The sequence below is a fragment of the Chenopodium album genome, chromosome 11 (genome assembly GCF_948465745.1).
Source record: "Chenopodium album chromosome 11, dcCheAlbu1.1, whole genome shotgun sequence".
NCBI classification, from domain to species: domain Eukaryota; kingdom Viridiplantae; phylum Streptophyta; class Magnoliopsida; order Caryophyllales; family Amaranthaceae; genus Chenopodium; species Chenopodium album.
In genome coordinates, this window is record NC_137844.1 from 10672289 (window position 1) to 10693729 (window position 21441).

At 33.3% G+C, this 21441-nt stretch overlaps 3 protein-coding genes across 3 annotated transcripts; 1 reads left to right on the forward strand and 2 right to left on the reverse strand.

The window, feature by feature from the left end:
• Nucleotides 1-360: 360 nt before the first annotated feature.
• On the reverse strand, nucleotides 361-7837 carry LOC145568545 (agmatine deiminase-like). Its single transcript, XM_081627969.1, has 11 exons — nucleotides 7650-7837; nucleotides 6450-6548; nucleotides 4849-4962; nucleotides 4658-4747; nucleotides 4450-4534; nucleotides 4026-4081; nucleotides 3829-3907; nucleotides 3251-3385; nucleotides 2348-2580; nucleotides 1483-1641; nucleotides 361-699 (listed from the first exon to the last, which is right to left on the reverse strand). Exons 2-11 carry the CDS (start codon nucleotides 6534-6536, stop codon nucleotides 613-615), a joined length of 1125 nt encoding a protein of 374 aa, XP_081484095.1. The 5' UTR covers nucleotides 6537-6548; nucleotides 7650-7837; the 3' UTR covers nucleotides 361-612.
• Nucleotides 7838-8755: 918 nt separating this feature from the next.
• LOC145568546 (H/ACA ribonucleoprotein complex subunit 2-like protein) lies at nucleotides 8756-11492 on the reverse strand. Its single transcript, XM_081627970.1, has 4 exons — nucleotides 11302-11492; nucleotides 11107-11176; nucleotides 10071-10176; nucleotides 8756-9062 (listed from the first exon to the last, which is right to left on the reverse strand). The coding sequence occupies exons 1-4, from the start codon at nucleotides 11429-11431 to the stop codon at nucleotides 8901-8903; spliced, it is 468 nt and encodes a 155-aa protein (XP_081484096.1). The 5' UTR covers nucleotides 11432-11492; the 3' UTR covers nucleotides 8756-8900.
• Nucleotides 11493-12989: 1497 nt separating this feature from the next.
• LOC145568547 (enolase 1, chloroplastic-like) lies at nucleotides 12990-18505 on the forward strand. The gene is made up of 7 exons (XM_081627971.1): nucleotides 12990-13554; nucleotides 14770-15077; nucleotides 15445-15599; nucleotides 15695-16012; nucleotides 17229-17375; nucleotides 17478-17528; nucleotides 18106-18505. The coding sequence occupies exons 1-7, from the start codon at nucleotides 13142-13144 to the stop codon at nucleotides 18169-18171; spliced, it is 1458 nt and encodes a 485-aa protein (XP_081484097.1). The 5' UTR covers nucleotides 12990-13141; the 3' UTR covers nucleotides 18172-18505.
• The last annotated feature ends 2936 nt before the right edge of the window (nucleotides 18506-21441 follow it).

Below are 21441 nucleotides of genomic sequence, written 5' to 3' on the forward strand. Positions count from 1 at the left end.
AGACACTTATCCGCTTTAAGCACAAGTTTTATAATTTATACCAGAACATAAACCATAAGCAATGCTTGAAATTTTAGCCTAGTAGTCAAGATTATGGGTGAAGGACACAAGTTTCTCTAAGTGATAACTAAAATCGAAAACTATCACAACATGTTGGGTAATTAAGATCCAAAAGCGAAATTGTTGGGCATTGGTTTTGGTTAAGGTTCCTTTTCATTTTATAAAATTCAGTAAATTGTTGTTAATATATTTAGAAAAAATAATCATTTGTAGAGTGTGTTTACTACGGTACTACTTGATAATCATTTTTAGATTAAGAGCACTTCGCATTGTTTCACTTTTAATGTATGACACTAAATGTTAGTGATTAAAAACAAAGATACTTCTTTAATTTCCATACATAATGCATGTATCAGATGCACATAGTAGTAATAGGACTAAAAAAAAAAAAGCTAGCCCTAGTATAAATCAGCCAGATTCATCCTAAGATGATCGCCTTATACAACGGATATTGTTTGCTTGCTGTTATTAATAGGAGAAACAACCTGAAGCCAAGTTGAAGAGGTAAACAAAATAACAGGGTAATACAAGGCTCTTTACTCCTGCTCAACTTTACTTCATAGCTGGCTGCTGTTGGGTAATGCAATGTATATTACCGCCTGCTAAAACAATTTCTCTAGCGCCTTCGATTTTTACTACCTGTAGAAACCCGTTGTCCTAGTTAGTTTTCTTCGAAAGACAACTGCATTAGAAGTCTACATATAGAAAGTTCATAATTACGTTGAACACAATCCTCGTGCAAAATCAGCATTTTAATATGTGATCATCTTTAGCAAACTCAAATGATTAATCGAAGCAGACGTCATGCAAGAATACAATTTTATTGGCCATAGCACCTCAGAGAGAGGTGAAAGGAGCCAGGGAAACGGCAAATACAGAGTAGTCTATACTCAACCGATCGAGACATAAAGAGAGAGGGAGGAGGAAGCTATAAGTCTAGCATTTGATTGTCCCTTAGCATCTCATATTAGCTTTTGCTTCAAAAACAAAGGCCTTCCAAAGATGTTACTTCATCCATTATCTTTTTGGAGAGGGATGAATAAGGTGGAGACTATTTTTAAATGGAAGCAGACAATAAAAGATGAAGGACGCAAACACAAATTCCAATGACCTTTAATCTATTCTTCTTCCAGAGGGTAGTGGTATCTCGAACATGTCAAGAAGATAAAAAAAAATGTAACATAATTTTTCACATGAATCTGGCTTTGTTACCTGCATACCTCGACCACAAGGCATCGGACACATCTACTAAAATTACTCTTAAACTCAATTAACACACTTTGAGTGGCAAGAGAAAATCTGAACAAACAAAAAGACAGAACGGAGTAGGAGGGAGCATGTGTGAGAAGGAAAATATAGACAAAGAACAGACGAATATTGGATAATGAAGCAGAGATACATGGACTTTCCATGCATATTTACCTCGTAATCTGGAAAGGCTTCTGATAAAACACGAACAGCTTCATTGTCCCACTTCTTATCTCCAAATTGAGGAGTTATAATCCCTCCATTGGCAATGTAGAAATTCACATAAGATGCAGCAAGTCTAGTACCAGGCTCTCTTGGTTTTGCCTCACCATCCTAACACATTAGACAAGCAAATTCAATTAAAGTACAAGAGAAAGTACAATCATCAAAACTTCATATTGTAGAAGTCAGCACATGTACATGTGTATACACGCTGAACCCTTTGGGTTAGCTCTCTATCCACTAGGATGAAATTACGATTATGCATTCGGGCCTTGATTGATAGTTACCAATCATAAGATCAAGAAAAACAGAAAGCAATGTAATTCAACCAGCCCAACCACAGTTTATGCAAAAGAACCAAGCGCAAATATAAGGGGATATCATCATTTGCAGTCACTTTCCAAACAATGAATTCATATTTATGTAGGTAGGCTCACTATAAGCAAGGGACAGAAGTCCTAGCTTGGTGTGATGGGATTCAAATGCCTGCAACAAGGCATTATGGAAACAGGTCGACTAATTGACAATGAATAATCGTACTACACGGTGGAACAATTAGGGAAGAAAAAAAAAATCAAGTCATCCAAAACAGGAAATCATCAACGTCTTTATTGTTAAAGAAAGACCAATCACATTTAACATCTGACAGAAATCCAAAGTCACAAGTTATTTTCAAGCGAAAAGCTGTAACTTCATAATTTTTAGCACTACACAATACACATTAAGTGTTTTCTAAACAGAATGGAATGAAGCGCATAAAAGGATGACCAAGAAACAGAGTTAGGAACTTGTCTACATAAGAACCCAATCTACTCACCTGGATGATACCTGCTGATTCCTCGTCTGTCATATACAACGGACCAGGGATATGAAGTTTCACTACTTCTAATTTTCTACCGTTGGCATCTGTGGTATTGGAGAGAACTGACAAGGCTTCAAGGGCTCGTTCATAATGTGGATCTGATTCATCATCTGTCCAGGATAATAGCACCACCCCAGGCTTCACAAAGCAGCACATGTTATCTATATGACCATTAGTATCATCATCGCCTGCACAAAAATTGTAACTAGTAAGATTCAGCAGTTAAATACCTTCATAAGACATGAAGAAATCCACGCAAACCGCCCTCAACTCACAACAAAGGGTGCTTATCATATCAGCATATACCACCTTCACATGGAAGATAATAGAAAGATGTCAAAAAATTAAATCTGTAAGTAGCTAAATAAGTGGGTTTTGTTAGAAAAGTTAACCTCTCAATATTACATGATTATGGTCATGGTGTCAACGTATACAAAATTCATCCCTCCATTTGATGAAAGAAAAAAACCTTCACCACAAGAAGCCAAGACTACTTTTTGTGATTCCTTCCCCCAACACATGAACATAAACAACAAACAAGAGTATAAAAGAGAAGGGCACAGAAAGGTTTTTCAACATTCCCAAAGGTCTAGACAAGAATAGAAGATTAAATGTGACGACAACTGAGTATTATTCTATAATGTGCACGTAAAAATTTGAACAGAGAATGATATTTTATCATCAATTATTAAATCGTCTGCCACAACCTTTCAAAAAGTCTAGAATCTATATAAACCTCAAATGACAAATGAAAACTTTACTAAATTCTGAAGACCATGGTGGCATGAAATCCCAAAATATAGAAATAAAAATATGTAATACTGTAGCACGTAATACATCTAAAAAAAAATACATTACCATGTAATCCTTGTGGAAGCCAGATAATCTTCCGGACCCCGAGGTATTCCTTAAGATTATCCTCTATCTGCTCTTTACTCATGTGAGGGTTTCTGTTTTTGTTTAGGAGGCATTCCTCAGTGGTGAGGCAAGTTCCTGATAGGAAAAGAGATTTAAAGAATGCAAAATATAAGCACTGTGAACACATTACAAATGAAATTCCAGTGGGAAAAAAGGAATTAGGATCCCCCTAAAAAAAAAGGAAAGAAAAACATGGATTGTAATACATGACTCACAAGTTATACTCTAACTGACATTGTCGAATGAATCTAAAACAATGGTAAATGAAACGATAAAATGTAAGAACTCTTGAAACAATGACTCACAAATATTGATACATATCATACTCAATAGTCAATAGATCAATTCCTTACCAACCCCCATCCGAAATTCCAAATCCCCTAAAAAGAAACACAAGAGGACAAAACTAGAAGAGTGCAGCTAAAAGGCTTCTCCCCTCTTAACAACTTTTTTCTTTTTCTTTTTTTTCTTCCTTTTTTTTTTTTGTTTTTGGGGGGGAGAGGGGGGGGGGTGTTTACCTTCCCCATCAACATGGATGCTGCCGCCTTCTAAGACCATAGAATGAGGAAATCTTGGCAATTTCTCAATCTCTAAAATCTGCCAGAAATAGCAAAAATAAGAAAAGCATTTAGATGAATAATGGTGAGCATATATGCACAATGGTGAACATCATCAGGGATCCTGCCATAGTGACATTACTGACATACAAACTAACCTTCCTTGAAACAAGGATGTCATGACTCCAATCCGTATAACAGCCATCATCAACTCCTATAAGATATTACAAAAACAACCAAACTCAGGATAACATGTTGTCTAAAGTTATAAAATCAATATATCTGTTAACCAACCCGAAAAAGGGGAGGAAAAAAAAAAAGCCTACTACTTTGAAATAGCAATCCCTTCTATGTCAATTCACACCCTAAGGATACAAATTACAAAGCCACAACTCCCAGTGTTATTAAGACAGAAGAGTACAATAGTTGAAAATTACACTATCACAGATCCACAGAAGCTGGCAAATGCTAAAGCATAAACTTATTGCGCATTTGCATCGTAACACTAAGCTAAACATGTATTAGAAAAAAATAGAATTTAGAAGCTTATAGTATCTGCTTTAGAATCATTATAGCACTTACCGCCCCAACTGTTGAAATTCCAATCAATTCCAGCTAAACTTTTCAATGAACCGCCTGAACTTGATACATTCTTCCTTACTACAAACTGAATCAATATAAATATAAACTAAATTCAATGCTCAAATATAAAAGGAATTGTAAATACAAGAAAAATCAAGGGCCTGAACGAAAAAAGAAAAACGCTGAAAGGCAAGATGAAAAAACTCACAGTAGGTCCTGAATCACGAAACCAGGAATCATTCATACTCATTTCTACAACCCTGACATTGGGAGGTAATTGACTCCTTGCATTTGTCCACTGTAGAGTTCATACAGAATGGCTTTCAATGGCAATGCAAAAAAGCATCAACTATTATATTCGTAATAAAGGCATAACTTGAATAAAAAACACCATCTAACCTGAGCAGGGCTAGCACATACAGTGACTGGCTCAAATTTTGATATTGCAGTTGCTACTTTTGCAAATACGTTCTGAGCAGGGACTGCATTATCTCGCCAATTATCTGGCCGTTCCTATTAAAGCCAACATCCATAACAATTACATTATCAATGAGCTCAGAAATGAACAACAAGCTGGTAGTTATTTCAACATTGAAAAATGTGCTTTACTAGCACAAAATCAACACCATTCACCCGTAGTGTTACAATAAAAACAAAGTTTTCCAATTGAAACTAAACCTGATAGCAACATCCATTTCTGACTTCACACAAAAATTGATTACATGAGCTATTCAGTAAGATTATTCAATTCAGTCCACTACAATTCAACTTCATTTTTTTTATTTTTAATTTGATAACTTAGGCCGTGTTCTTTTGGGCTTCTGGGCAGAGCAGAGCAGATTTCAGCAGAGCAGAGCAGAGCAAAGCAGAGCAGAGCAGATTTCATTAATATTAATATTATTATTTTTGCTAATATTATTATAATTACTAATATTATTATTACTATTATTATTATTATTATTATTATTACTATTATTATTATTATTATTATTATTATTATTTTTACTATTATTATTATTATTATTATTATTATTACTATTATTATTATTATTATTATTATTATTATTATTATTATTATTATTATTACTACAATTATTATTATTACTACTACTACTACTACTACTACTACTATTATAATCATTAAATTTTATTATTAAATATTAATTATAATTAATAATATTTATATTATTAAATATTAATTATATTATTATTATTAATATTATTATTATTATCAAATATTAATTATGTTATTATTAATACTATTATTATTAAATATTAATTATATTATTATTAATATTATTATTATTAAATATTAATATTTAATAATATTATTATTATTAAATATTAATATTTAATAATATTATTATTATTAAATATTATATATTATTATTATTAAATATTAATTATATATTATTATTATTATTAAATATTAATTATATATTATTATTATTAAATATTTATTATTATTATTATTAAATATTATTTATATATTATTATTATTAAATATTAATTATATATTATTATTATTAAATATTTATTATTATTATTAAATATTATTTATATATTATTATTATTAAATATTAATTATATATTATTATTATTAAATATTTATTATTATTATTAAATATTATTTATTTATTATTATTATTAAATATTTATTATTATTATCATTAAGTATTAATTATTTATTATTATTATTATTATTATTAAATATACATTATTATTATAATAATTCAATATTAAGTATTAATTTTAAGCAGAGCAGAGCAGAGCAAAGCAGAGCAGAGCAGCTCTAAAGAACGGGGCCTTAGTCAGCACCAATATACTAACTAGACGAGCTTATACATCAAGAAGCAACAGATTAATTAACTTATTATAAAATGCATAGTTACGCAAATGAGATCATATACTTGGGAGCATGATGCTAACAAAAGAAGAGTAAATAAACCGGAAACGAAAAGTAGTATAGGAATAGTAAGGAAAGCAAAGAGTTTCTTTACCGGCCATCCTAACCAACAATGGGAATGGGGTTCCCATTCAGCAGGCATCCAGTACCCATTTTCTGCTGGAGTACCTATTTCCTCCATCTTTATCTTTTACTGAATGAAAAAAAAAAAAAAAAAAATCTTTCTTACTTTCTCATAACAAAAGCACTTCCTTCAAAGTTGTAACACTTGCGGAAAAAGCTAGAAAAGCATGAATGGAATATTAAGAGAATAATATATGCAGTCAAGCCACTAGCCCGCTACTGGACATATTATAAGTTACTCCCTCCGTCCCATTATATAGTTCTTGTTTGTGTTTTTTCACGGTATTTAAGAAATAGGAGGAGAATGTGGATGAACTACATTAATAAAAGTAAAAAGTACAATCATAAACAGTTAGAGAGCGAAAGTGGAAAAAATGTATAAGGCATGTGCAAAATTCAAGGGTAAATTAAGAAGTTTTATGAATAAAGTTAAAAAAAAGTAAGAGTATAATGTTCTTTGCATACTATAAAAAAATAGAAACATGAACAACATTTTAGATGAACTATATTATGGAACGAAGGGAGTGTAACAATAATAGCAACAAAAAAACACTAGTCATGAAATAATTTAGAGTCGACTAACGTAAGGGCCTGTTCTCTTAATATTATTTTCACTTCAGTTCTTAATTTCTCTCTCGTAAAATATTCAGTTCAATTCAGTTTAGCTCCAATAAGTCCAGTTAAGTTCAGTTCAGTAAATCAAAACAGACCCTAAATCGTCATAGGAAAAAGAAAGAAAAACTATAAAAAAAAAAATTGTCTACCCCTTTTCCTCACCAACCTAAGTACGGACTACCCAAGTTAGGAGCACAACTACCACCCATTTACTAGCTAAGCTATATTTAAAGCTTTGTTTGGTCCACTCAAACAACCCCTTTATCACGCTAACGCCAATGGAGGAGGTTCCGCCGTTGTCAGTGACAGTGCTTCACCGGGAAACAATTTGCTGTAATTTTAATTGATTTCTAATTTTTGGTTTTTCAATTAATTACTGGGTTTTTGCTGAATTTGAAACTTTGCATTATCAATAAATTAATACTCGTATAATAGTTTAATACTAGAAAAAAACAAAATCTGATTGAGAAGTGGATTTACAACAAAAATCATAAAAACATAAGAAGAAATAAACAATTGATAAAATTGAATTAGAATTAACGAGTAAGTAACTTACAGAGTGGAGTATCTTTCTTTGAAGCTTAAAATAATATAGAGATTTGCGAACGGAGAGGCGGACGCACGGAGGAGAGGCTGAGATTGAGTCGTGGAGGGAGACTGCCGTATAAAAGGCAGAGGACGAACAAACTCCACTCACTGCATTATTATTTTATTTTACAAAGCAAAATATCCAAGGAAGTAAGTAACAACTTTACAAAGCAAAATACAAGTATATATAACATTATTATTTTATTTTTAAACCAGATTATTATACTACATTTATATTCATTTCTGACCGTTTCCTCAAAAAAAAAAAAAAACTCATTTCTGACCGAATCTACTGCTATCAGACAAATAAACAACAAAAAGAATGGAATCTCTTTTATCGTTATTAACAGAGCTAATCTTTAATTTTACAGTATGACTTTTTTTCATTATTTCTTTTTCATTTAAATAATCAAATCTTTATCTCATTTAGTTTAACGCACTTTTTTTTTTTTTTTTTTAATCACACACTAAAACACTGATCGGATAACCTCTAATTGAGTGAGTAATTCCTAATTGAACAACTAACTCCGACTTAACCGTGTTGTCAACCTTAGTGTTGCGAATTGTGATTATTACAAACGAAAAGAGTAAATGATTATAAACAACCACCATTACATTAGCAACCAAATTTGACGCAAAATCAGAATAAAATTTGCAACCAAATTTGACGCAAAATCAGAATAAAATTTTCTCAATTAAGAATATCTCAATATTGTAAAAAATGAAGATAACAAAATTGGAGAAACATAAACGGCCATTGTAAAAAGTTAAAAGCTCCTTAAATATGAAAGCGTAGGCTGGGGTGGCCGTAGCCCGTAGGTGGTCAACAATTAAAAGAATCTAACCCACGCCTCTGTATTTAGGTTTTTTTTATTTTTTTTTTTGGAGTAAGCTGAATCCAATTATTAATCAGAAGTGGGTTCCTTCATGTAATGAGTAAATAATTGTACTACCTCCGTTACAGGTAATGTGCAACGATGAGACATTTTCCTTCTCTGTTTTATGTCAAATCGTTGCACATAACCTGTAACGAAGGTAGTATATCTCTGCTTGCTTGCTCGGGATAAACGCACATAAAAACGGCAACTAGCATACTCTTACCACATTAAAATAATACAGAGAGAAGTTTTGGGTCATTGATTATATTACTACAAAAAAGAGTACAAAAACAATCCTAAGCATTTCTCAGATCATCTTTCTATTCAAGCAAAAGGGTTATTCAAAACATAGATGATGTCAATTCACGAATCTCTGATGAAACTTGTTCAGATTCTGACTTCAATTTTTCTTGATCTTCCTGGCTTAGCTCCCCCTTTGATGGCTTGTTTAGCACCAAAACACAGCAGGTTGGTCGCTTAGTAGCCCCGGCGCTTGCAAGATCCTGGAAATAGAAAAATACATTAGAAAGGACATACTTTTGCAAAACTATAATTATATGACAGAGTAGCTGCTCATTGGGGAAATCAAAAGACTGATATTGCCAGCCTAAGAAGATTAATTTTGAATTTTGAATTTTGAACCCCAAAGAAAATCCTCATATTATACGTCCATACTATGATTGGCACCGGCAAAAGAGCGTATTCAGATTGGATAAACAAAAATGTCTTTATTTTCACTCACAAGTGTATTTGGGGAGGGGGAGGCTATTCTTATGCATAAAACAGAGTGATAAGATAGAGCTATAAGTGATATAACAACATAAAATAAAATCAAAAATAGAAACAACATGTCACAAAAAAAGGCCCAATCCTTAAATTGGAATATCACAATTAAGGGCATGCAAACACAGGGAAGCAGGGTTGGCATTGCAGGAAGCAGGAAACTGGTATGATTTTACTGAAAATACAATAGCAAAGAATGCAAAGGAATTGTTACGTGCCAAATGAGTGAAAGGGCATCAAAAATCAATAATTAAGATTAGTCAGCCTCAAATCAAAAGTATGCAAGATGGAAATTGACTTTGTTCACTATCATTCCTACCAAACAATTACTTTTCCTTCTGCTCTTTTGCCCCTTTCTCGCTCTCCTAAGACCCTGTTTTGCAACCTCAATTTTCCAACAGAAGCCACTCAAAGCATATACACATTGCGTGATATGAAAGAAGCAACTAGGTGTGCAGCATATAATAGCTTTATTCCCTAAATGCATGTTATTTTAATTATCAAGTACATACAGATGCAATGATGATAATAACAAGGATTGTATTAAAGCAAATATGAAAACCAAAAACGCATCCAGAGGGGCAAGCCAGGCAACAAACAAGTAAACAACAAAACAATAGCGAGTAAAATAAGGGAAAGTTAGACAAAGAGCATACTTATGCAACATTAAGAAAGATAACATATACTTCAGTAAATTAAATAACAAACCAGGGTCTACTACAACTTACTTCTTTCGAAGGAACATATACGTAAGGAATTTCGGATTCTTCGCATAAGATTGGAACATGAGTGATGACATCAATTGGGGATATGTTTCCAGCAATCACACAAATTCTGCATCCACCCAATTAAAAAAGTTAAAACTACCATAGTGAGGAGTTGAGGACTGTTTAGCCCAAAGAAAATTGAGACATTATCATTAAAATGATGGCCAAAACAAGAAGAAAATCACAAACTTCCGGCAATAACAAGCCAAGCAAGCATTCTTGGACTAGAATCTGATAAATGAAGTATATAATAGCTAACAGAGTTACTGTCATTTGACCCTTCACACCTGTTTGGTTGGGATCACCACATTACAAAAAGTTTATCCATCAATGAAAAGTGAGAAGACATACACTCAATAGTTGCTTAAGATTTTACATGTAGCCAAAATAAGAATTCAAAAACAATATGGGGAAGTTTTACAATGTTTTCTGACATTCAAACTCCGGAAATTTGATCAAGATGACAGAGGGAGAATATAAACATACTAATAACCAATTCCTAGCAACATTACTCAAGAAAAAACCCCAAATCACACTGTATAAACCACCTTCAACAACTTCAAATACAAAATATTTGCCACTGTAACAAACACCAAAATTTTCAATCGGTATTGCCCAGCCACCCACCCACATCAAATGTGTAACCGGCTCTTTTCCAATCCTTATAAAATGCACAATCCACAAAATGTCATCGTTCCCCTAATCAACAAAAACCAGCACACAATTGATAATTGCTGTGTACATGACAATAACAACCCAATAACTTCAAAATCAATTCGAAAGCCAACAGTTGAGCTTCCACCACAGCAGTACAGCACATGAACTATCAACAAAAATGTAAATTTAACAAATACCTAAACCACCATATTCAAGCATAAAGTATACTAATTCCTACCTAATCAATTAATTAACATCAATATTATACATAATTATACATAATTACAAAGTAAAACATTGGAAATAAATTACTTAGTCATATAATTAAGCAACAATATACCCTTTATGACCGCGTCTGATACTCTTAACAACTTCTTTCACCCCTCTCTTCAAACATTTGTGCTCAGCAGCTGAAACCATTTAACAACACCAACAACAACAAATTAAAATTAATGCTTCAAAAGAAAATAATATCAACAAAAAAACTTAGAAAAACAAAAAAAAAAAAAAAATTGCGAGAAACGTTGAATAATACCTCGGCGAATAAGTTTGTAGGTGCGTTTGCAGAGCTTTTTGCCGGCAAGAGGTTTAGCAATGGGAGCGAGAGCTATGGCCTTCTTCTTCTCCTTGTGAGCTGACTTCTCAGTTTCACTATCGCTTCCCATTTTCTCTCTCCTCTCGCTCGATTGATAGTGCTGTTGCAGAGATGGCGGAAGAAAATTAGGGTTTAGGGTTTATGTGATTTGGGGGGATGAAAAGAAGGGGGTTATAGAAGGTGGAAGACAAAGGTTTTAGGAGGCTGGCTTTTGTTTAGTTGGGCTCGGGATCTATTCATAGGCCTAGAATTAGCCTGCTATTGTGTTATGTTTTTAAGGCCCGATCGGTAATTAGCGGGTAGCTGGTTATTAAAAGCCGATTGTGTTAATTGTTTTGACTAGCACTTTAGCAGGTTGTATTGGCGAATTGTAAAAATTACTCCGTACTTGATAGCATGTATAAGTATTTGTTTTACGGTTATCTAACGTATGTTTATGGGCACATGTTAAATTACAAAATTAAGGGATTTTCTAACGTTTGTCCACTTTATTTTATTACTTGAATGTGTTAAAAGAACAAGCAAAGACATTGTTGTTTGGGTGAAAAGGAGGTGTAACCGTGTTAACTCCAAGATAAGATTGTAAACGTGATATGTAAACGTGTTTTATAATGCTTTTAATATGTGGTATAACTATATACTTCGTACATATCATTCACTACGTCTATTTCTGATCAAAAAGTATTTTGGCGAGAAAAAATTACACCATCAAGAGACACTTTTTTTAAGAAAATGTGTTTCTATATATATTAACAAGACTAACAACCATGATAGTCGATTTTAATGAATTTGCATTATAATAGAAAAAAATTCAACAAACAAACTTGGAAGCCATTAAACTAATTAGTTTGGTCCGTAACCATAAGGTCAGTCGTGGATTAAGTGGTTTTGGATTAGGTAATTTCATTTTATTTTATTTTATTTATAAGGTGATTCATAGTTATAGGTCAATTGGATGAGCTAAGGACACTTTCATTATCGCGTATTTCAATTATTTTTTTTACTTTATTATATCAATTTAATAATAATTTGCATAATCCAATACCATTGCATATAAGTACTCTTTAGTTTGAAAGTAGACCATTTTTCTTAAAACAAGTTTGTAATCGCCTTTATTGATACCTAGTAAATAAAATGATGTCAATTCAAAAAGTTACATAATAATCCATAAAAATTAAAAACTCAACCTACAAAAGTATTATACAAAAAGGGTTCCTCAATTTAACGTTATTTCAAGAGTGGTGAGAAACCAAACTAAGCTCGGTCTAGTAGTAAGATTGTCACCTTCCAACCTTGAAGTTGGGGGTTCAATCCCCACTAGAGACACTTTGAGGGTGGAGATCCCTTACCCTCCTCCCTCATTCTAAAAATGTCTGACCCGCAAATACCGGACCAAAAAAACGGATCATTAAAATTTGTAGGTCATCACAAGTTTAACTCATTTAACCAAATTAATTTCAATTCTTTTTAAGCTTCGACCGCTTTGAATCTAATGTCCTAATTCTGAGTTCAACATCCATTATTAAAACAATTCCAAATTGGGTTAATTTTTTCAATCTCTTACATCCCCTCTCCCCTCTCCCCTCTCATTGAGTCATTGAGAATTTTCCATTCCCACCAACCCAATATTACAAACGTCCCCCCTAAAAAAACTACCTAACCACTCTTTTACACTCTTTTCACAGTCTTACCAACCAAACCAAGCATATTCTTCATCAACCACCTTCTCTCCTCTCCGACGAACATTCCAAAGCCAACAACCCACATTCTCTCTCTAAAAATGTCAATCTCTCTCCTCCCAAAACCCTTCCTCTCCACCCCTCTTCCTTCCTCCACCACCACCACAACCACCGCCGTCTCACGCCCTTTACTCTCCTTCTCCGTCAAAGCCTCTGCCGCATCAACCACCACCACTCCGTCGCCGGCGAAGCTCACCAAAGCTCACTCCGTTGACTCGGTTAAAGCGCGTCAGATCATCGACAGTCGCGGTAATCCTACCGTCGAAGTCGACCTTTTCACCGGCGATGGCCGCCTCTACCGCTCCGCTGTTCCGAGTGGCGCTTCAACTGGGATCTATGAAGCTCTTGAGCTTCGTGATGGTGACAAATCTGTGTATGGTGGTAAAGGTGTTCTTCATGCTGTCAATAATATTAATCAGATTTTGGCGTCCAAACTTGTTGGTGTTGATGTTAGGTGAAAATTTCTCTCTCTATTTTTCATTTTTTGATCGAAGTTTTAATAATCGTATAATTTTTTGAATAATACTTCGTATGTTGTTATTTGTGTGATTTGATGATGATTTATGGCGTGGTTGACTGAGTTGATGTTTACTGTTGAATTGTCACTGTTTATTATCGTATTTGATTATGTTTAGGTGAAATTTTCTCTCTCTATTTTTTCATATTTTGATCGAAGTTTTAATAGTCGTATAATTTGTTGAATAATACTTCGTATGTTGTTATTTGTGTGATTTGATGATGATTTATGGTATGGTTGACTGAGTTGATGTTGACTGTTGAAATGTCACTGTTTATGATCATATTCCATTATGTTTATGAAAATTGCATTGTGTTGGACCGCTTGATAGTGAAATTGATTGCCTGCAAGTACTTTTACAGCCGGTTTGGTAGACGGTAATAACTAATAAATGGTGGTGATGGTAATAAAATCAAAACGGAAAAAAATTGAATAGGAGAGCATAGAAGTATAGACGTATAGTATTGCTAAGTATTTCCACGGCTCATTTTGTAGACGGTAATATCTAATAGCCTAATAGGTCAGTATTGTTTATGAAAAATTGCATCGTGTTGGACCGCTTGATAATGAAATTGATACGGAGCAGCCCGTTTGGTAGGAGGTAATGGTAATAAAATAAAAATAGTAAAAAAAAATGGATAGGAGAGAGCATTAAGTACAAATATATATTGCTAGGTACTTTTATGGCCTGTTTGGTTGGCGGTACTGAATCTAATGACGATGGATTTATAGGGTAATTAGTGTTTTATGCCAATGTCCATGATATTACTGAATAGTGAATAGGAGTAGACTTAAGGAAATTACTAATGACATTATGTTAGTATATTGCTAATTAGTTTATCAAATGTGATGGTAGACTGGTAGTGGTACCTACAATCTGTTAATGAATAATTACAAGGGAAAGTGGAGGGAAGTGTAGAAGTGCTAGTAGTATTTCATGCTCTTTTTGTGTGATTTTTAGTGAATGGTTTGGCTCTTTATGGTTGTTTTGTTGCAATGCTCTTCATATGCTAATATTAAGAGGATTTGAGAAGTGTAATTAACTCTACGAAAAATGTTTCTCTCTCTTTTTTTTTTTGGCGAGGTTCAACAATGTACTTTATATTTGTATTGATAGAAATTATAATTCATTACTGCCCTTTACTCTGCTAGGGATCAAGCTAATGTTGACGCCCTCATGTTGGAGATTGATGGAACTCAAAACAAGTCAAAGTTAGGAGCTAATGCCATACTGGGTGTATCTCTGAGTGTTTGTAGAGCTGGTGCTGGGGCAAAGAATATGCCCTTGTACAAGCATATACAGGAAATATCAGGAACCAAGGAGCTTGTTATGCCTGTTCCGGCATTTAATGTGATAAATGGAGGAAGCCATGCAGGAAATAACTTGGCCATGCAAGAATTTATGATATTACCACTTGGTGCATCATCATTTACAGAAGCACTTCGTATGGGAAGTGAAGGTCAGCAATTTTGCCCTTGTTCAACATTGAACTTTAAATTTTAAATTTAAGTACCATTTTAGTGGATAATAATTTTACAGAGTAACTCCTACAATCAAACATTGGGTTCAGTGCCTGATAATTGATAATGATATACTACTTGATTGTTTAGGCACTATGTTTTACGCCTCTATTGGCTGCTTGATGTCATCATCATCCTTCTATAGTTCTATTGTGTCCGGTTGATTTCACTTGGCTTATTCATGTCAGCCTGATGCCTGTTTTGCTTCTGAGGCTTCTATTGTGAAATTATAATTACTTTAAGACACTGGTCGGCAACAGTTTGAATTTTTGTACTTGAAAACTTAAAAAAACATATCTATTGCAGTGTATCATATACTGAAGGGGATTATCAAAGCGAAGTATGGACAGGATGCTTGTAATGTAGGAGATGAAGGTGGTTTTGCACCAAATGTTCAAGATAATCGTGAGGGACTGATCTTGCTTATGGAAGCAATTGAAAAGGCTGGTTACACTGGCAAAGTAAGAGGGCATTTTCTAGTGCTAGTCTTTAAGCTCTTTTTTATACACTAGTTCTTTTTGGGAGGTGTACTTATGAGTGAACTGTGATTATGCAGATCAAAATTGGGATGGATGTTGCAGCTTCTGAGTTTTACACCAAGGATGGGAAATATGATTTGGATTTCAAGAAACAGCCAAATGAGGGATCTCATGTGCATACAGCTCAAGGTCTTTGTGACCTCTACAAAGAATTTGTCAGAGATTTTCCTATTGTTTCTATTGAAGATCCATTTGACCAAGATGACTGGAATTCATGGGCTTCACTACAATCTTCAGTAGACATTCAACTGGTTGGTGATGATTTGCTGGTGACTAATCCAACGAGAATAGCTGAAGGGATTAAGAAAAAGGCTTGCAATGCTCTGCTGTTAAAGGTAACCTTCTATTTTCCTTTTATACTATCTTCTTAGTCTGTCGGGAAAGGGTGTCATGAAAAAGTTCATGACATCAATCAATCTAAACCTTAATCCATGATACTTCTTTATCAATGCAAATTTCATTATGGACATCTAGGAATGTAAAAGGAATCTTTTGAATGGTAAATAGTTGACTATAAAGTAGCTGGTGGTTGTGAGCTTGTGATTGACCCATTGTATTTTTGACAACAATGCTCATTTGCTTGGCAATAAGCTGATTGTGCTAGTTATATGGAAAGTGAAAGTGTAACAAATTATAGTCATGGGAAAGTTATACTCCCTTCAACACAATTTTGTTTGCCTACTTGTAGTTTGAGGAAACGTTGTTGCTTATGAAACGTTATCTTAATAAAAATGTAGATATGATGGGACTATGGGAGATAGAGGGGTATTATCTTATTCAAAGTGGAGAAGATGAGAGGTAAGTGTTGGGTCAAGGCCAAGGGTAGAGGAGAGAAGTAATAAAACAATAGTGGATCTTTGCAAAAAAAAAAAAAAAAAAAAGGAATAGGCAAATTTTCTTGGGACAGAGGAAAAAAGGAAAATAGGCAAACTAGATTGCAACAGAGGGAGTAAAATTAAACTCTTGCCAAATTATGTTTAAACATGAAGAATTTGAACGATTCACCCCCCCCCCCCAACTCACTGTCTCACACACACATTTTGGTTGCATCCATGAGTATGGAGATGAGAGCAGAACAATGGCAAAAAATATTTTGCATCTTGTGCGAACTTGTTGAGTATGGTTAAGGGTAGATTATGGAGGGATAAAAAAAATTATCAGTAATTATGTGAAAAAACAGTTAGCTACAAAAGGCCTATATTCAAACAGTAAAGCAAACATCATATCTTTTAGTATTTCCATCAACCGTGACATGCAAAGGATGAAAAATTATGTGATTATTTTGTTGGTAAGCATTATCCTTGACCCATTCGTGTATTTGTTTAGTACATGCTCCCAAACTCATAAGATAAAAAAATAAATAAATAAAATAAAATAAAATAAAATAAAAAATAAAAAAAAACTTTCTTTTCAACAATTGGAGGATATTAAGATAAAAAAAACATGACATTTTCTGTCTACCTTCTACAAGTAAATGCTCCTAGTATTCTTCTCCTACAATTTGCACTCATTGGGATACCTCAAATGATCTTATTTTATGATGAATTTTAGGTTAACCAAATTGGTACCGTAACTGAATCCATTCAAGCTGCCTTGGACTCAAAAGCTGCTGGATGGGGTGTCATGGTCAGCCACCGCAGTGGTGAGACTGAGGACAATTTTATTGCAGATCTTTCTGTTGGCTTGGCTAGTGGACAGGTAATAGCTCTTTCACCTGCAGCACCTTTTTTTTTAATACCACTGTAACGATTTTCCCTGTCCATAAAGTTAGAAATTAATTCTTTGTATTATGCTTTTCAGATCAAGACAGGTGCTCCTTGCCGCAGTGAGAGGTTAGCCAAATACAACCAGGTACTTCCTCATTCTGTTGGGACCCCTGCTTTTCTTCTTCTGTTTTTCTGTATGGTTGACATAATAACCAATTAACCACCAGGTTTTCCGAAATGACTATTGTTATTTGTTACCAAGGTTTTCCCATGTGTCATTCACTCATTCTGGGTTATGTTTGGCTTAAAGGAAACCATATTTTTAAGGATACAATTTCCCTTTTGTCTGTTTGGTTTGTAAAATTAGTGATATTAAATTCTTTGGTTGAATTACGAGGGTGGAAAAGATTTTCCTTGTTAATGTAAGGAATGCCACAGTTTCTTTTCTATCCCTCACTTCCCTTCCACCTCCCCTTTTCTCGTCTCAATTTTCCTTTTCCCATTTTCTTTTCTCTATATTTTGGCAAGCTAGTGAACAAAGGAAACTGTAGTTTGAAATCTGAAAATCTTCAAAATGTTTTGCCTTTGTCCCAATTTTACATTAGCTCAGCGATTTAGTACAACACCCTGTACCTTCAAAATGTTATGAGGAGTTTGCTAGCCTAATGTGTGTGAGTTGAAATTTTACTATTGTTTGTTGATTGTATTGCATTTGTATGCAGCTTCTGCGCATTGAAGAGGAGCTTGGAAATGTACGCTATGCTGGTGAAGCTTTTAGGTCACCATAGAGATTGAGATTTCCCCCCAAGAATTTTTTATTGAATAACCCTGGCGTTAAACATGAAAACAAGAAGCGTGCAGACTGGAGAATCCAATTGTATAACTCCGTATCAAGGATGTAAACTGCATAGTCCAGAGTGGGCAAGCCAAGTATTATAGGATAGAGTTTACGATCTACAGTGTGTTACCAATTACCATGCTTCATGTTTACTCTACCACTGTAATATTTCCACTTTGGTAGAGTTTGATTTCAGTTGCGGAGACATTTATCCTATTGCATACAATTTTGTCTCACAAGAGAGCAATGTTGCTGAGTATTGCATGTACTGTTTATTGGCAAGATGGAGTTTATAATGCATTATGGTTAATAAATTTCTAGATCTCTGACGCAGATGATTTCATTTTATGGTTGCTAATTTAATCCCTCACCAGAATTAAGGAGAAACTATTGAAAAACTTGAAACCTTGCATCCTAGAAAATACTATGTACTTCGTATGATTTTGATAAAAAACCTATAAACTATTACGATTTGATGTAGAGTTGAGATTAATAAAAGATTAAAATGATGAGCTACAATTCTCTTTGATCTAGCTCTCAATTTAAAGTGATGAATCTAGATTGTGACACCAATCTTGAAAGGAGTACATACATTATTGAATAAATAAAATATTAATTTATATTGGATTTTAATTGAGGAAATACCTGGTTGTAATTGGTAAATCAGGAAGCATATAAGACATTTCCCTTATATATTTGGGGGTAAGGTTGTACTTTCTTCCTCCTCCATTATAGCTCACTACACTTTCTTTCTCCTTTCTTCCTCCTCCATCATTCCATCATAGCACACCATCACCACCTAAGGTGGTTAAAATTGCTTCCACTAAGAAGATGCTACCCCTAAGGGGCTAAGGGGTTGATATAACCCTAATTTACACCCTTTTGTTACTAGGGTATCTTTTTGTTACTGTCGTGAAGCAACGTTGGAGTGGTTGTTGAGGAAGGAGGGGGAAGAAGGGAAGAAGAAGAGGGCGCGTGAAGAGGATGATAGTGGTGGTTCGTGGTTGACCGGCGAAATGACAGGAGGTAGACGAAGATGGTGGTGGTTCGTCATTCCTGAATCGTGATGCTAGATCTAAGTTTTTTGAAACCGTTTTGTGTGAGACTGGACTCACGTGAGACCGGGCTCTTAATCAAAAGGGCGCGGGCCTGAGAAACCCGACCAAAGCCCACGCGCCATTTTATAAAATGTGTGAATTTTTTTTATCATTTATCATTTTCCTTAAATTTCGAGTGCCGTCATTTTCTCTCAGAATTTCGAACGCATTCATTTCGCGAAACTAAGAACGCCTTCATTTACTCAAATTTCAGAGCATTTAAATCTTCAAATTCCAGAAAATTCAAATCACAAAGATGGAAAAATCAAACAACAGAATGATAATTGAAGAAGAATCTAATTCACCTATAGAATCAACTTCGAGCTCAATTACTGCTGAAAAAGGTACAATTTATTTCAATGTAATTTCATAATTTCAGATCGTACTTAATTTGAGATTGTATTTAATTTCAGATTATACTTAATTTCAGATCATATTTAGTTCATAATCAATTTCGAGTTTATAAATTTTCGCAAAGCATTAATTCAATTTTGGATGCAATTTAAATTTGTATACAATCAATTTCGACTTATAATTTGCATGCAAGGTTAATTTAATTTCAGATCGTATTTAATTTCGAGTTAATTTCGACTTATAATTTGCAACCAAGGCTAATTTATTTTCAGATCATTGTTAATTTCGACTTATAATTTTCACGCAATACTAATTTAATTTCAGATCGTAGTTAATTTCATTTCGATTTATAATTTGCACGCAAGGCTAATTTGATTTCAGATCGTAGTTAATTACGACTTATAAATTGCAAGCAATACTAATTTAATTTCAGATCGTAGTTAATTTCATTTCGATTTATAATTTGCATGCAAGGCTAATATAATTTCAGATCGTAGTTAATTTCAACTTATAATTTGCATGCGAAGCTATTTTAGTTTCAGATTGTATACATAAAGTGTTGCATATAATTTTAACCATTGAAATTCAACTATACTAATACTAATAATGAATGCAACAGATAATGTAATTATAGAAGAGAACACCAATCAAGAAAGAGATGATGAAGAAAGAGATGAAGATGCTGCAAATATAATAGGTATGTTTGTTTGAAAATTATAAATATTAGAAGATTTTCGAAGATTTATATAATGTTAAAATAATCTAATTCCTGTGTAAAGAATACCAATTGATGAGTAATATTTTCTTAAACCTGATTAAAAATAATTAGATTCCTGAGTAAAATATTGTAATAACTGACCAATATAGACCAATACCTAAAATTATAAAATTCCTCATTAAAACATGCTAATTCCTGACCAAAATATTGTAATAACTGACATAAATTATCTAATTCCTGAATAAAACATGCTAATTCCTGAGATTTATAACTTTCAAAAAAAGTTAAATCCCTGACTAAAATATATTAAAGCCTCACAAAAATATTCTAATTCCTGACTGAAATTTTATAATTATAATTCCTGACAAAAATAAATTCCTGACTGTATAACTATAATTCTTGATATATATAATCTAATTTCTGACTGTATATCTTTAATTCCTTACAAACTATCTGAATTGATATATTTCTTTACTTAAATATTCTAATTTCTGACTGAAATTTTATAATTTCTTACACCAAAAATTATTTAATTCCTGACTTTTGTGTAATTTCTATTTACTTTTGTTGCAGATTATTACAAATATGACAAGGATGAAAACATAAGTAGATGTTTAGCAGGTTATACAGTATCAGACTATAATGATGGATATTTTTTATACAAAGCTCATTCAAGATCTGTTGGTTTCAGCGTTAGAAAATCAACAAAGAGAAGAGATAACAATGATTTACTGTATGAGTTTTATTTTAGATGTCTAAGGAAGGACAAAAGGGTAAAATGAAGATTGCAGGTGAGCAAAATTCAGTACAAATACCCATATTGGGTAAAATTGATGAAAGAAATAGAAAAGAAAAGGAAGTAAATAAGACAAGAACTGGATGCAAAGCTCATATTCGTTTCAAGAAAAATGCAGAAGGTAGATTTGTTGTTCTTACACATGAGTTGGAACATAATCATGAATTGGTAATAACAGTTCAACGACATCATCTAAGATCAGAAAGGCAAATATCAGCTTCAATGGGTGAGCTAATTGAGAGCATGATTGAGAGT

What these genes read in the sequence shown, in the direction of transcription:
- LOC145568545 (XM_081627969.1), bottom strand. Translation starts at nt 6,536, where the DNA reads ATGGAGGAAATAGGTACTCCAGCAGAAAATGGGTACTGGATGCCTGCT. An exon ending in TATGTGCTAGCCCTGCTCAG is followed by an intron (nt 4,748 to 4,848) that starts GTTAGATGGTGT and finishes TGAACTCTACAG; the next exon opens with TGGACAAATGCAAGGAGTCA. An exon ending in TTCGTGATTCAGGACCTACT is followed by an intron (nt 4,535 to 4,657) that starts GTGAGTTTTTTC and finishes ATATTGATTCAG; the next exon opens with TTTGTAGTAAGGAAGAATGT.
- LOC145568546 (XM_081627970.1), bottom strand. Translation starts at nt 11,431, where the DNA reads ATGGGAAGCGATAGTGAAACTGAGAAGTCAGCTCACAAGGAGAAGAAG. An exon ending in ATCAGACGCGGTCATAAAGG is followed by an intron (nt 10,177 to 11,106) that starts GTATATTGTTGC and finishes GGGTGGATGCAG; the next exon opens with AATTTGTGTGATTGCTGGAA. An exon ending in TATATGTTCCTTCGAAAGAA is followed by an intron (nt 9,063 to 10,070) that starts GTAAGTTGTAGT and finishes TTCTATTTCCAG; the next exon opens with GATCTTGCAAGCGCCGGGGC.
- LOC145568547 (XM_081627971.1), top strand. Translation starts at nt 13,142, where the DNA reads ATGTCAATCTCTCTCCTCCCAAAACCCTTCCTCTCCACCCCTCTTCCT. An exon ending in ACTTCGTATGGGAAGTGAAG is followed by an intron (nt 15,078 to 15,444) that starts GTCAGCAATTTT and finishes TATCTATTGCAG; the next exon opens with TGTATCATATACTGAAGGGG. An exon ending in AGGCTGGTTACACTGGCAAA is followed by an intron (nt 15,600 to 15,694) that starts GTAAGAGGGCAT and finishes GTGATTATGCAG; the next exon opens with ATCAAAATTGGGATGGATGT.